This window comes from Otolemur garnettii, unplaced genomic scaffold (genome assembly GCF_000181295.1).
Source record: "Otolemur garnettii isolate 467f Iridium unplaced genomic scaffold, OtoGar3 scaffold00017, whole genome shotgun sequence".
Taxonomy (NCBI): domain Eukaryota; kingdom Metazoa; phylum Chordata; class Mammalia; order Primates; family Galagidae; genus Otolemur; species Otolemur garnettii.
The window spans coordinates 2,121,309-2,135,383 of record NW_003852412.1 but is presented as its reverse complement, the minus strand read 5'-3'; the positions used below and the strand labels follow the sequence as shown (position 1 = coordinate 2,135,383).

At 40.9% G+C, this 14,075-nt stretch overlaps 1 protein-coding gene across 3 annotated transcripts in view; it reads right to left on the bottom strand.

The window, feature by feature from the left end:
- The window catches only part of NLN (neurolysin), a 101,521-nt gene that overhangs the window by 4,823 nt on the left and 82,623 nt on the right, over positions 1-14,075 (bottom strand). For all 3 annotated transcript variants that reach the window (XM_003785875.3, XM_023510945.1, XM_023510946.1), the window contains 3 exons: positions 9,046-9,232; positions 8,158-8,286; positions 6,823-6,959 (listed from right to left, as the gene is read on the bottom strand). In XM_003785875.3, the coding sequence (XP_003785923.1) occupies positions 6,823-6,959; positions 8,158-8,286; positions 9,046-9,232 (453 nt within the window). The remainder of the gene's footprint in view (positions 1-6,822; positions 6,960-8,157; positions 8,287-9,045; positions 9,233-14,075) is intronic.

Here is a 14,075-nt window from a genome sequence, read left to right as displayed (position 1 = left end):
CCTTAGCCGGTTGAGCTATAGGCGCCGAGCCTGTACTGCTTTTTAATAAACCTTACTGGTCCTTTCACACTGCCCTCAAGCTCAGTAACTCATACACGTGTACAGTTCAGGGAAATGTATTCCTGGTTTGGCATTTCTTTAAAATTAGTTCTGTCTCCTAATAAAGCTAGAGAAAAAGCACAGGAGATTGCCCTTCCCTATTAGGAATATATAATTCAGTAGGAATATTAAGTAGGCAAGGTAAGGCACTTAGGCACTCATTTTATCCAAGAATATGTACCCTTTGAGATAGTATTTTAATAGCAATCATAATTATTCAAATGACGGATGCCCATCATCTATCAGCAACGAGAACATATAAATGTTCTGTTGATTGGGTCTCCTGCTATCTTGGGTGTCTCCGAAGCAGCACATACAAGCTCCCATCAGCTCCCACCTTGCCTCCTCACTGTGGCTGACTCTGGGGAGCCCAGCCAGAGTTGTCTCCTTCCTACACCGAGATAAGCACGAGGGCAGAGTGCACCCAGCCCAGGACAGGTCACGGTGATCAGGCACATGACAAAGCTCACTGGGCTGCTTTAAAACTGGACTTTGAAACCTTTCCTTCCACAGTCCACAACTCCCTCTCAAGAGCACACCCTGTGTTTTCTATGAGGGTGGGGCGATCATGGTGGGGGGGGGATACCTTTGATAACAAGGAAGGAGAGAGGGAGTGAAAGACCGGCGCTGGTAGTCAGGGAGATAAAAAGCAAGAATAGCAGTAGGAATTGTTGCCTGATTAGGAGAGGCCTCTGGAAACCTAAAGCAGAGTTCTGATTTGTAGGGACAAAAGGATAAATCTTTATTTATGGGAAAGGAGGAGGACAGAGAAATAGCACCCTGAGTAGTACATATGGGGGTGGGGGCGACGGAAAGTGTAGAAATGGAGAAGTAGATGGGGGAACTGCTCACTAGGTCCAAGGAATACACACATGTCAATAGTAATTAATCAAACACTTTGAAGCAGAGAAAGTGAACACAGATCTGAATAAAAAGACAGAGAAATAAACAGTTAAATAGGCAGATTATTATGGCTCCACGAGAAACACAAAGAAGAGCTATAAGAACACAAAGGAAGAAAAACTGCTTCCAGCTGGTTGAGATTCAAGACTTAGAAGGTCTGGCCTTGTAAATATTCAAGAAGTAGGTTGTAAATCAATCCCATATCCTTCCTTCAACCCTCAAATCAGGCAAAACCTAAGGCTATTAGAAAAGGTTGAGGTATAAGAAAAATCAGCTGTTCGGTGGTAGATCAGGAGAGCTGAAGTAGAAAAAATTGAATCCATTTTAAGGACCTTCAGAGAGGCAATCTCACATTCACCCTGAGCAACACATTATGGCAGGAACTGGGCCAGGGATACTGTTTGAAGAGCACTGGAATACTTAGCTTTATATGATAAATTACATGTAGAGCAATTCTTTTCAAGTTTAAACAAGATAATTTATGTTTCTATGGCTGTTATTGCATGTAAGATCTTTCTAGCAACTTCCTTATGGTACCACAGACTAAAATATAGTTAACTATCTTGACTTCACTGGTATTTCTTTCAGAAGTGACACTTGGTGGTATTTCTCTTTCATTGATGAAAGAAACAAAGCTTAGCAATTTCTCCAAATGCAAAAAAGGAGGAAGATAATACTGCCTTAACAATATAATTGCCTTTGAATCCACAACATCTATTACCTCTTAGGAAATTTTCCCATAATGAAGTTGCCTTATAAAAAGAAATGGCCCTAGTTAAAAAGCTCCTATTCTTTTATTAACCCTATGATTAGTTCTTAGATTTTGAAATTACAATCAGTGACCTTAAAATATCCTTAAATAGCTCCTAGAGTTTGCTGGAAAAGTGTTGATCCCAAAGTAGTTCCCCTTCCATAGTTATTTAAGAGAACAATTGGGAAAATGAAAAATAAAATACATCTGATAATGAGACAATTCCTCCATGTACTTCTAGAGACAAAGATTTTAGTAATATTTAACTTAGTAAAAGGTAAGATGTGATATCTTTTTACTACAAATAATATAAAAAATTACAGACAAACCAGAGGTAGCAGAATTCCAGGCTACTACAGGTAAGCAGCCAGGTCTGATACTTTGATAGAGACCCTCACAACAGAATGAAAACAACTGTACCGTCGACTATCCCACTGCTACTGTTTGTTATCCAGAAGGCTTCAGGTTTATAGCTGACCCTTCCTATTATTGTTTTCCCAGCAAGCAGCACACTGTCTACAGTTCTGCTTGCTAAGATCTGAAATGGTCCTCAGTGCAGAACCCTGGGCTTTGCAGGACAGCAAGAGGTTACAGAGAGAAGGCCTGCAGATGGCCTTCGGTACTGCATGACCAATAGTGTCAGCAAAATGTGATCTCTCAGGACTCAGCCTCTCTAGTGCTTGGGGACTAACAGAGCAGGTCCTGACTCTTTGAAGGGCCATCCTGCTTTCTTCTTTTTTTTTTTTTGAGACAGAGCCTCAAGCTGTCCCCCTGGGCAGAGTGCCGTGGCATTACAGCCCACAGCAACCTCCAACTCCTGGGCTCAAGCGAGTCTCTTGCCTCCGCCTCCCAAGTAGCTGGGACCACAGGCGCCTGCCACCACTTCCGGCTATTTTTTGGTTGCAGCCGTCATTGTTGTTTGGCGGGTCCGGGCTGGGGATTCGAACCCGCCACCTTAGGTGTACGTGGCTGGCGCCTTAGCCAGTTGAGCCACAGGCGCCGAGCCCTGCTTTCTTCTTAAAATGATCCAAACACATATTAGGGAGGATGAGACAATAATGTCTACATGACATATTTTCATTGCTCGGATTCTCATGACTTCAGATCAAACTGAATATTATTTTACACCATAAAAATTCAAATTTTCATTCTGTGTATCTATCTGGTAAAGTAACCAACCACCAACGACATCTGAGACTAAAACAAATGCACAGAATCTGAAACTACCCAAGGCAATGCCATCTTTTTCAGTGGTGGCTATTAACAAGACACTCTGGTTATGGCATAAAATAAGTAGTGTATGGTTTACTGCTTTGAAGAATGATATTTTTCTATTTATCACAACATAGTTCTAAGAACAATCTGTAGAATAAGATCGTTGTTCCAAAGTACTATTATTCAATAAGTGGGTATTTGAATTTTGTGAGGTGTTATTTTAGAACAAATATTTGTTAAAAAACAAAACTACTCCCCCTAAAAAACAAACAAACAGTACACTGTAGAAGGGACTAAACTGGTGACCTGAAGAGCTGCACAGTATCCTCCACCATGCAGATGACAGTGTCATACCCAGGGCAGGGTATGAGGGTGAGGAGCAAAGGGATTCTCCTTGACCTCAGGAGCCAAGTCCACTATTGCTCTGACAGAAGGGGAGCAAGAAGTGACATGACACTCCAGAGCATTTAGCAGGAAAAAAAAAATAGAAGTGGAAGGGATTAACACCAGCCTTCTGGCATAAAACGTCTAGTGATATATACACAGCACTGTTGAATCCTGAATTTTAGTAAAACTGAAAACTGTTTTTAACATCACAAGTCTTAACTCTAAGTTGTTAGGATCTTGCTTTCTCCAAGTTCAATCTAGCCCCTTTGCCCAAATTAAGAGTAGCATGGTTGCCTGCCAAGCTGTAAAACTTGAGAATAAAAGGAAGTACAGAGAAGAATGATGGCGAGGATTGCTTCTACTGGACTTGTAAGTTCCCTGGGATCCACTGGGATCAGTAATTTGGCTGCCGCCCTGACAGCTGGAAGAGAAAAGGTAAAACGACAGATGGTACTGTGGATGTGGCCACGTGAGTGGATCACGTGGATGCAGAGGCAGCGAGTACGGAAGGCTCAACCTGAAAAGGTTATGCACAATTATATCAGGAAGCCTCCAGGACTAAGGGCCAATAAGATGTCATGATCACATCTTTACATATCTGGAACTTTTGTCTTTTTAAAACATTGCATTTAACTACTAAAATAATCCATGCAGTATCTTAAAAAAAAAAAAACCTCCATAAAAAGTCCAGAAAAACATTTTCTCATCTCTCATAAACTCACCACCCACAAAGACAACAATTAACAACATTTTGACGTGCTTTCTAAACACATTTTAAAGTAAAAATTTAGATTCTATGGTATAAAATATTTTATGATTTTTTTCACCTTATAGTAGTTTTATTAAATATTCCAAACATAAAAAAATTCTTATTAAAGCCCTTCCCCATGAAGCCCACTCTTATGTTCAGAGGATGAAAGGGTAACTTTTGGTTTAGATGATCTGGAAGATTTCACAAATATGTGGTTATTTAGGCTCAGTGCCTGTGGCTCAAGTGGCTACAGCACCAGGCACGTACACCTAAGGTGGCGGGTTCGAATCCAGCCCAGGCCCGCCAAAAACAACAATGACGGCTGCAACCAAAAAATAGCTGGGTGCTGTGGCAGGCACCTGTGGTCCCAGCTACTTGTGAGGCTGAGGCAGGAGACTCGCTTGAGCCAGGAGTTGGAGGTTGCTGTGAGCTCTGATGCCACAGCACTCTACCTAGGGGATAGCTTGAGGCTCTGTCTCAAAAAAAAAAAAAAAGAATGTGATTATTTAGGTGGGGCTGTTAAGAATGATAGGACTTTTTAGAGATATAGACAATGAAAGCTTATATTTTAGGTAGTTGAAACAGAATAAACATGTTTGGGAAGGTAAAAAGACCCAAGGAGCACATTCGCTTGTTTGACACGCAGGGAGTACTGGGAAGTAAAGAAAGACTGTGATTGCTGAGCTAAGGGCTACAACAGAGAGAGGAACAAGAAGCAAGGAGAAGAAAAAGGTAAATGAGGGCTTTGGGAAGTGGCGACCGGGTAATCAGTGGTAACTTTCCAATTCAGTTGGTGGAGGCAAAAGCCAGGAAACTTTAAAAAGACTGTCTTACACCAAGAAATCAGGCTGTGAGGGATGAACAGAGTAGCAGCACTGACGGGGGTTAACAAAGTCAGTAGCAAACTTTTTTCCAAGATGGCAAACCAATAATAAGGCTTGGAATTAGAGATATCTCCTTTGAGATGGGAGAAAAGAAGGTAAGTACTGAAGTACAGAGAAAGAAAGATGAAGCTAGTTGGGTGTTGTAGTGAGCACCTGTAATCCCAGCTATTTGGGAGGCTGAGGCAAGAGGATCACTTGAACTCAAGAGTTTGAGGTTGCTGAGAGCTAAGACACCATGGTACTCTACTGAGAGTGAGCAAGTGAGACTGTCTCAAAAAAAAAAGAAAGAAAGAAAGAGAGAAAGATGAAGGTACTCACTTGAAATTATCTTAATTTGTTTTTTTGATACAGAGTCTCACTTTGTCACCCTGGCTGGGTAGAGTACTGTGGTGTCATAGCCCACAGCAACCTCAAACTCTTGGGCTCAAGTGAGCCTCCTGCCTCAGTCTCCTGAGTAGCTGGGAGTACAGGGGCTGCCACAACACCCAGCTAGTTTTAGAGATGGGGTCTCACTCTTGCTCAGGCTGGTCTGGAACTCCTGAGCTCAGGCAATCCACCCACCTTGGCCTCCTAGAGTGCTAGGATTATAGACATGAGCCACCATACCTGGTCAATCTTTATTTTTTATTAAAGAAGAGAGACTGCTGACAGAGGAGAGAGGTGGTGGGGACTTGGAGGGAAGCAGTAAGAGGAAAGGAGTAAGGCTACAGGGTGTCCAGGTGTCCAGTTCAGGTTGGGGAGCGTGACTTTGTAGAAGGGCATACAACCTCCTCCAGAGCGCTATGAATTCTAAGAGCACCATCACTAAAAGAGATGGTAAAGGAACTGGGACCAAGCACTGACTGAAGTTCAGGCAGTAATCAGGATATCAGAACAGTCAGTAGCTGACCATGGTAAATCATTGGCCACGTAATAGGAGGCTTACAGGGTAGTAACGGACTGGGTGGGGTATGATGGGAAATGGAATGATTGGAAAGAACAGTGAGTATAAAATGATACTATCTTGAAAATGTTTTATCAGGGGAAAGTAGGGAGGGAATGCTGATCTGAATTACGTCAATGTCTTTCAATACATACATGTAACCCTAGCTCAAAAACAAACAAAAATCTTGCAGAACCAATCAATTGGTTGAAATAAACAGAGACAGCCTGATAGCGATTTCAGAAAATACATCAGCCTTAGAAATAACATGACAGCTGAGACTTGAGTGAGCAGAGCACGGGGATTTGGGGGCTCTGACTCAGGAGGATTTGTCTGGCAGCCACCTGGCGGTCAATTCACTGTGCATAGAAAGGAATGGCTCAGGTTAATGAGCAGCTTAAGTTACTTACAGACATTAAGGCTGCAAACTATGTGGTAGGTAGGGTGTGCCAGCCACAGAAACGAGCGCCTCTCACAGAAAGTGTACAAAGGAAATGTGTAGAGAATATCAAAACAGAGACCATGACACTGGGAGAGAGTTTACCTTTCTTTCTCAACCTCCTGTAACTATAAAACTAAAACATTGTATGGAACATGTCAAAACTAGCAGCTGTAAATTCTCAAATGCACAAACAAGGCTTTGAACTTTTAAATTATGCAATATATTGGAATGTTAATAAGCAAGAAAATGAAGTAGGTTTTTTTTTTAAACCTATAGAACTAGAATTAATCCCTTGTACACGGCAACTTAATGATGTATGATGATTTGAGAAAATATAAGACTTAAAAAGTTAAAGCTGTTACTAAACTTCTTACTCTAAAATCTAGGAGTAGTACATATTTTACACTAGGAGTAAATGGGGGAGGAAGCAACTATAAAATTAACAAAAGAGGAAAAAAAATACAATACCTCTGGATTCATTATCCCTTCTTTTTTAAAACAGCTATAAAACATGTCCATGGAAAATACTTCACTCCAAAGATATCCATAATATTGGCCATCATATCCCCCTGCCAAATGTCCAAAAGTAGCTGGCATATTTGTGCCTTTAAAAAAAAGATACATTACAATCAATGTGATAGCAAGTGTTAATTATCACTTTATCTGGTAGCTAAGGTTTCCCTCTAAGGAGTCCACCTGTGGGAGGACAGAGTGAATCACACAGTCTCATTGGTTTATGTGTGCCCTCAGCCAAGAAGTTTGTAAACTCCTCTCCTACAGATGGCTCAACCTCAGAGCTGGTTTCGGCCCTAAGCTCTGGAATGCCTCACAATAGTTTCAGAGGCTTTGTCCACACCCATCAGATAGCTCAGTGTTTTAGAACTGAAGTCAGTCTCTTCTTATCCCTTAAATACCCCTGTGTTTTAAAAAATAATATCAACCCTATCCTTTGTCATACCTCTTGAAATCTAAAATGTCTCAAAAAGGGATTTAAGTTGATGATTATTAAAAAAGAAGTCTTTACCAATTCAATGTATCTAAAGGGCTACTGTATAAAGATTTTGTCAAAGTGGATTGAGATATAAAGTTGCTCCATGGTTTGTTTACTATAAACAGATCACCAAAGTAGGTAAAGAGCAAAGATTGACTCAACTGGCCATTCTTATCTTTATTATCTCTATAAATGTGGCTGATTCATTATAGTAACAATTTCCTTGGTGAAAAAAATTTATCTTATCACGTACATATAAATGCACAACTGTATGTTGGTTTAAAATACAAACATATGAAAACACATACATACACATACACACACACACACATACACACACGCACATGTGCGAACACACAAATGAAGCCCATAAATCTCAGGTTAGAAACTTATAGTCAAATGCTTAAACTAACCTCAGAATCTGAATCAGAAACAAGGAAAAAGTGCTTTTTTCTAAAAATGCCCTTTCCCAATTTCTTACTGAAAATCACAGGGAAGGCATGGTACAGCCAGGGAGGGAGGAGCAAGGAGGGTACAGCCAAACGCAAAGGGCTCCCTCAGCTCTGGGGTGGAGGCCAACTGCTCACGCCTGATTACACTAAAATGCTGTGAATCTGGAGCCACCTTTCCTTTAAGCACATTTGAACGGGGTAACTCATAAGGACATAGTATGCTCATCTGAAAGTCATGGCCTGATTACAGAAATCAGGAACAAATTAGGCAATGTGTCTGATAAACTCTGCCTCCCTGCAGTGTTAGAATGGTCTGAGCTTCACAGGGAAAAATGAACTCAACTCATAGTATTTACGTACCTGGAGTGGCTGCAACACCTAAAATTTCTGAGCAGTACTTGGCATATTCACTTGCCGCATCCAGCAACGTGTTGGTATGAAGAGACTGATCAACTTTGCTCAAAACAATCTGGCGTAGGGTCAGAAGACCTAATAACATAAGATGTTTGAGCATGTCTTGCAGAGGAGAGCACTATGTGTTCCAGTAAGTCAACATCATAGATTTCAGAAACTAATTCCAGCAGTATTCATCACAAAATGGAAGCAACATATCTCATTTTATTTAAGATTTAAAAGGAACGGCTCGGCACCTGTGGCTCAAGCAGCTAAGGCGCCAGCCACATACACCTGAACTGCTGGGTTTGAATCCAGCCAGGGCCTGCGAAACAACAATGATGGCTGCAACCAAAAAAAAAAAAAAAAAAAATAGCTGTGTGCTGTGGAACCTGTAGTCTCAACTACTTAGGAGGCGGAGGCAGGAGAATAGCTTGAGCCCAGGAGTTGGAGGTTGCTGTGAGCTGTGATGTCACAGCACTCTACCCAGGGCAACAGCTTGAGGCTCATCTCAAAAAAAAAAGATTTAAAAGGAGATATAGTTTTTTCTTAGACATAATCCAAGGATTCCTGATTCTAATATACAGTATTTAGTATTTTTCACTACTTATATTAGCACTTGTGGGGTACCATATTATTAAATGGAAAATAAGTTGGGTTTTTTTTTTTTTTTTGAGTCACAGTCTCACTTTGCTGCCCAGGCACCGTGGTGTCAACTTCAAACTCCTGGGCTCAAGCAATCTTCCTGCCTCAGCCTCATGAGTAGCTGAGATGACAGGTGCCCGTCACAAGTCACAGCCCAGAAAATAAGTTCTATAGAAGAAAATGCCAGCAATTCTAAAATTCCAATCATACCTGTGTTGACCAGTCTAGAAGCAACAAGTTTTTCAAGCAGATCATCTGTAATAGGGCTTCCGTCTTTATAATGCTTTGACAATCTTCGGAGGGAATCAATGTCCCACACCCAATTTTCCAGCATTTGCGATGGTACCTCCACAAAGTCAGTTTCCACATTGGTTCCACTAAATCGTGCGAAATCAGTCTGGAAAGCAAAAATAGAGGTATTTTTTTTAAAGCACTGAATGAAAACTACATATGCACTGAATTATTATTAAGACCCACCAAAGCTTAAGGCAGAATTAGAGTCAACTGTCCCTTTGAATGAGGGGTTAGAAGAATAACCTCAAATTTACATGAGAATAAAACACAGCAGCTGAGCAGCATGAAAAATACCTCCCCCAAATACTTTATGTTAAGGTAAAATTTTCATTCTTTCAAATTATACACAAACTTGGTAATAATCATCAGGAAATCATAACTGAGGAAAAAGAATCAATCTAAGGTAAAAATAAACCTTAAGCTTTGAAAGTAAAAATGTTTTAAAAGTATTTTTCATTAAACGTAAAGAGATCCTTAAGCAATTTCTCCCTGGCTCCTCCCCCTAATTGCTTACTTTTGCTTACTCAATACATGCCTTTCTGGGGCACTCATTTCTCTATTGCTTAACTATTCAAAATCAAACAGTTAAATTACAACATTACAGACTGATACCCATTGTGCATGTGTGATGCTTTTTTTTAATTGAGACAGAGTCTCACTCTGCTGCCCTAGGCTAGAGTGCCATAGCGTCACAGCTCACAGCAACCTCTAACTCTTGGGCTTAAGTGATTCTCTTGCCTCTGCCTCCCAAGTAGCTGGGACTTCAGGCACCTGCTGCGACGCCTGGCTATTTTTTTGTTGCAGTTGTCATTGTTGTTTAGCTGGCCTGGGCCGGGTTCGAACCTGCCAGCCTCAATGCATGTTGCTGGTGCTGTAAACACTGTGCTATAGGCATTGAGCTTGCCTTGGCCTCTGGAGTAGCTAGAACTGCAGGTGCCCACCAGCAGGCCTGGCTAATTATTCTATATTTAGTAGAGATGGGGTCTCTCACTCATGCTCAGGCTGGAGCGTGCGATGTTTTGTGTTCTAAACATTAAATGAGTGGTTTTCAGATAACCATGTCATAGAAAGCCCTACTCAATACCTCTCAGACTGGGTAGAAGATATTACTATAATATAAGAAAACCACTTTAGTGGAATTTAGGTCTGTAAATTAATTAACTGGCAAGTGGAATAAGTTAAATGCTACAGGAAAAACAAAACAAAGGATATATTCAAAAGTTAGAGCACTGCTGATAAAAATAAAGGTCTTATTCTGAGGGCCTGGACTAAGAATTAAAAAAAGAAAAAGTTTAAAAGGGTTAAAAAAACAAAGTTTAGTATATTCTTGAGTCAGATGTCAGAAAAGCTCTCAAGCAGAAAAATGGAGATTAATTAGAATGAGCTGGTGCTTTTTAACCTTCTCACATTCTTTTTTTTTTTTTTTTTTTCCTTTTTCTGTCCCAACACCCAATGACACACAGTCTTTGAAACACTCATAAAATTGCCATTGGCAGAGAAGACCTAGCGTTTACCCGACTGGGTCACAGGCAGAATGAGGCTCATCATTCTGTTGTCTTTCCCTGAACCTCTGTCCTGTTTTTCTCCTCAGATGTTTTACATTCCAACCTTCCCTCTCTGACTTCATCATCCCTGGGGCTCTAAACAGAGGGGAAAAGGAAGGAGTTCACCACCGGAGAAGGCAGCAGATGGGGTGCCGAATCAGCAGCAAATAACCACTCTGCTTTTGGCCCAGGGCAGAGGCACAGATGTCTACGCCATCTCACATTCTGCCTTCCTCTCTTTATGCAAAACAATGTTTTGCTTGACTTCCCATTATAATTGTGCTGATTCTAGGTATGAAGAGCTGCAAATATGGAAGGGCCAAAGAAAATTAAATTCACTAGGTGCTGGAATTAGGCCACCTCTGGTAAGGCCATCCCAATAAAGAATTCTTTTTTTTTTTTTTTTTTTGAGACAGAGCCTCAAGCTGTCCCCCTGGGCAGAGTGCCGTGGCATTACAGCTCACAGCAACCTCCAACTCCTGGGCTCAAGCGAGTCTCCTGCCTCAGCCTCCCAAGTAGCTGGGACCACAGGCACCCGCCACAACACCTGGCCTATTTTTTGGTTGCAGCCGTCATTGTTGTTTGGCGGGTCCCGGCTGGGGATTCGAACCCGCCACCTTAGGTGTACGTGGCTGGTGCCTTAGCTGGTTGAGCTATAGGCGCCGAGCCCCAATAAAGAATTCTTATAGGAAAAGAGGCAAGGAGAGACATTGAATATTTTGCCTCATGTGGTATGTAATAGTCTCAGATTACAGCCTGTGTTATAGATAAAACAATCTTATATGTACAATAAGCATAATAGCTAACATCTGTTGAGACTTTACTATGTCAGGCATTATAGACACACCTCAGCGATACGGCAGGTTTGGTTCCAGACTAAAGCAATAAAAAGAATATTGCAATAAAGTGAGTCACACAAATATTTTGGTATCCCACTGCATATAAAAGTTAGTCTATTCAGTGTGCAAAATTATGCCTAGAAAAACATACAAACCTTAATTAAAAATACTTTAATGTGAAAAAATGCTAACAATCCCCTGAGCCTTCAGTGACTGGTAATCTGTTTCCTGGTGCAGGGTCTTATCTCAATATTGATGGCTGCTGACTGATCAGGGTGGTGGCTGCTGAAATTGGGGTGGCTGAGGCAATTTCTTAAAATAAGACAATAATAAAGTCTGCCACATCAGTCGAATCTTCTTTTCAGGAAAGATTTTTCTGTAGGATACGATGTTCTTAGATATAATCTACCCAAAGTAGAACTTCTTTCAAAATTGGAGTCAATACCCTCAAACCTTGCTGCTGGTTTATCAACTGTTTATGTAATATTCTAAATTCTTTGTGGTCACAGCATCTTTAGCAGGAGTACATCTCACCTCAAAAAACCACTTTCTTTGGTTGTCTATAAACTCCTCATCCGTTAGTTTGATCGTGAGATCGCAGCAACTCAGTCATACAGGATCTACTTCTAATTCTTCTGTTATTTCTACCACATTCATTTGCAGTTCCTTCTTCCGCTGAAATCTTGAATCCCTCAAAGTATCCATGAGAGTTGGAATCAACTTCTTATAAACTCCTCTTGTTGATATTTTGAGCTCTTCTCACGAATCTTGAATGTTCTAAATGGCATTTGGAATGGTGAATCCTTTCAAGAGATTTTCAGTTCACTTTATTTATAGAGGAATCACTATCTATAGTAGCATAGCTTTACAATATGTATTTCTTAAAAATAGTAAGACTTGAAGGTCAAAATTACTCCTTGATCCATGGGCAGCAGAATGGATGTTGTGTTAACAGCATGAAAACAATAATCTCCTGTACATCTCCATCAAGCTCTTGGGTGACTGGGTGCATTGTCAAAGAGCAATAATATTTTGAAAGGAATCTGTTTTTCTGAGCGGGTCACTACAATGGATTTAAAACAGTAAGCTGTGCTATAAACAGATGTGCTACCATCCAGGCTTAGGTGTTCTATTTATGGAACACAGGCAGAGTAGATTTAGCATAATTCTTAAGGGTCCTAGAATTTTGGAATGGTAAATGAGCACTGGCTTCACTGTCAAATCGTCAGTATCATTAGCTCCTACTGAGAGAGCCAGCCTATCCTTTGAAGCCAGGTGTTAACTTCTCTCTAGCTATGAAAGTCCTTGGTAGCATGTTTTTCCAATAGAAAGCTATTGTGTATGCATTAAAAATCTGTTGTTTAGGCTCGGTGCCCATAGCATAGTGGTTATGGTGCCAGGCACATATATTAAGGCTGGTGGGTTTGAACCTAGCTAAACAACAATGACAACTGCAACCAAAAAACAGCCCAGTTTTGGGGCAGGCGCCTGTAGTCCCAGCTACTTGGGAGGCTGAGGCAAGAGAATTGCTTAAGCCCAAGAGTTGGAGGTTGCTGTGAGCTGTGACATGACTGCACTCTACTGAAGGTGACACAGTGAGACACTGTTTCAAAAAAAAAAAAAAATCTCTTGTTTAGTGTAGCCACCTTCATTAATGAGCTCAGCTAGATCTTCTGAATAACCTTTTGTAGCTTCTCCGTCAGCACAGGCTGTGTCACCTTGCATTTTTGTGTTACGGACATGGCTTCTTTCCTTAAAACCTCAAAAATCCACCTCTGCTAACTTTTCTTCTGCTGCTTCCTTGCCCTCTCAGAACTGAAGGGAATTATTGAAGGCCTTGCTTTGGATTAAGTTTTGTCTTAGGCAAGCTTGTGGCTGGTTTGCTCTTTCATCCAGACCGCTGAAACTTTTTTCATATCAGTAATAAGGCTATTTCACTTTCTTATCGCTTGTGTGTTCAATGGAGTAGAACTTCAAGAACTTTTCTTTTGTTTTCATAACTTCACTAACTATCCGGCCCAAGCGGCCTAGCTTTTGGCCTATCTCAGCTTTCGACATGCCTTCCTCACTAAGTTGAATCATTACTAGTTTTTGATTTAAAGTGAGAGACATGTGACTCTTCCTTTCACCTGAATATTTAAGAGGCCATTCTAGAGGTACTGATTGGCTTAATTTCAATATTGTTGTGTGTGAGGAAAGGAAAAGGATGAGAATGGCCAGTGGGTGGAGCAGTCAGAATTTATGGATTAAGTTCACCATGGTTTGCAGCACTTCAAAATAATTACAATAGTAACATCAAAGTCACTGATCACAGATTACCATATCAGGTACGATAACAGTGAAAAGTTCAAAATATTGTGACTATTTCCAAAATGTGACAGAGACACAAAGTGAGCGCAATGTGACACCCAGACGCAAAGTGGGCACATATTGTTGGGAAAAAAGTGCAGACAGACTTGCTTGACGCACAGTATCTGTGAAGCCTGTACAGTAGGCACTTTACAACACAACCTTGCCTCTGCAAAGACCGCAGTATCTGTGAAGCCTGTACAGTAGGCACTTT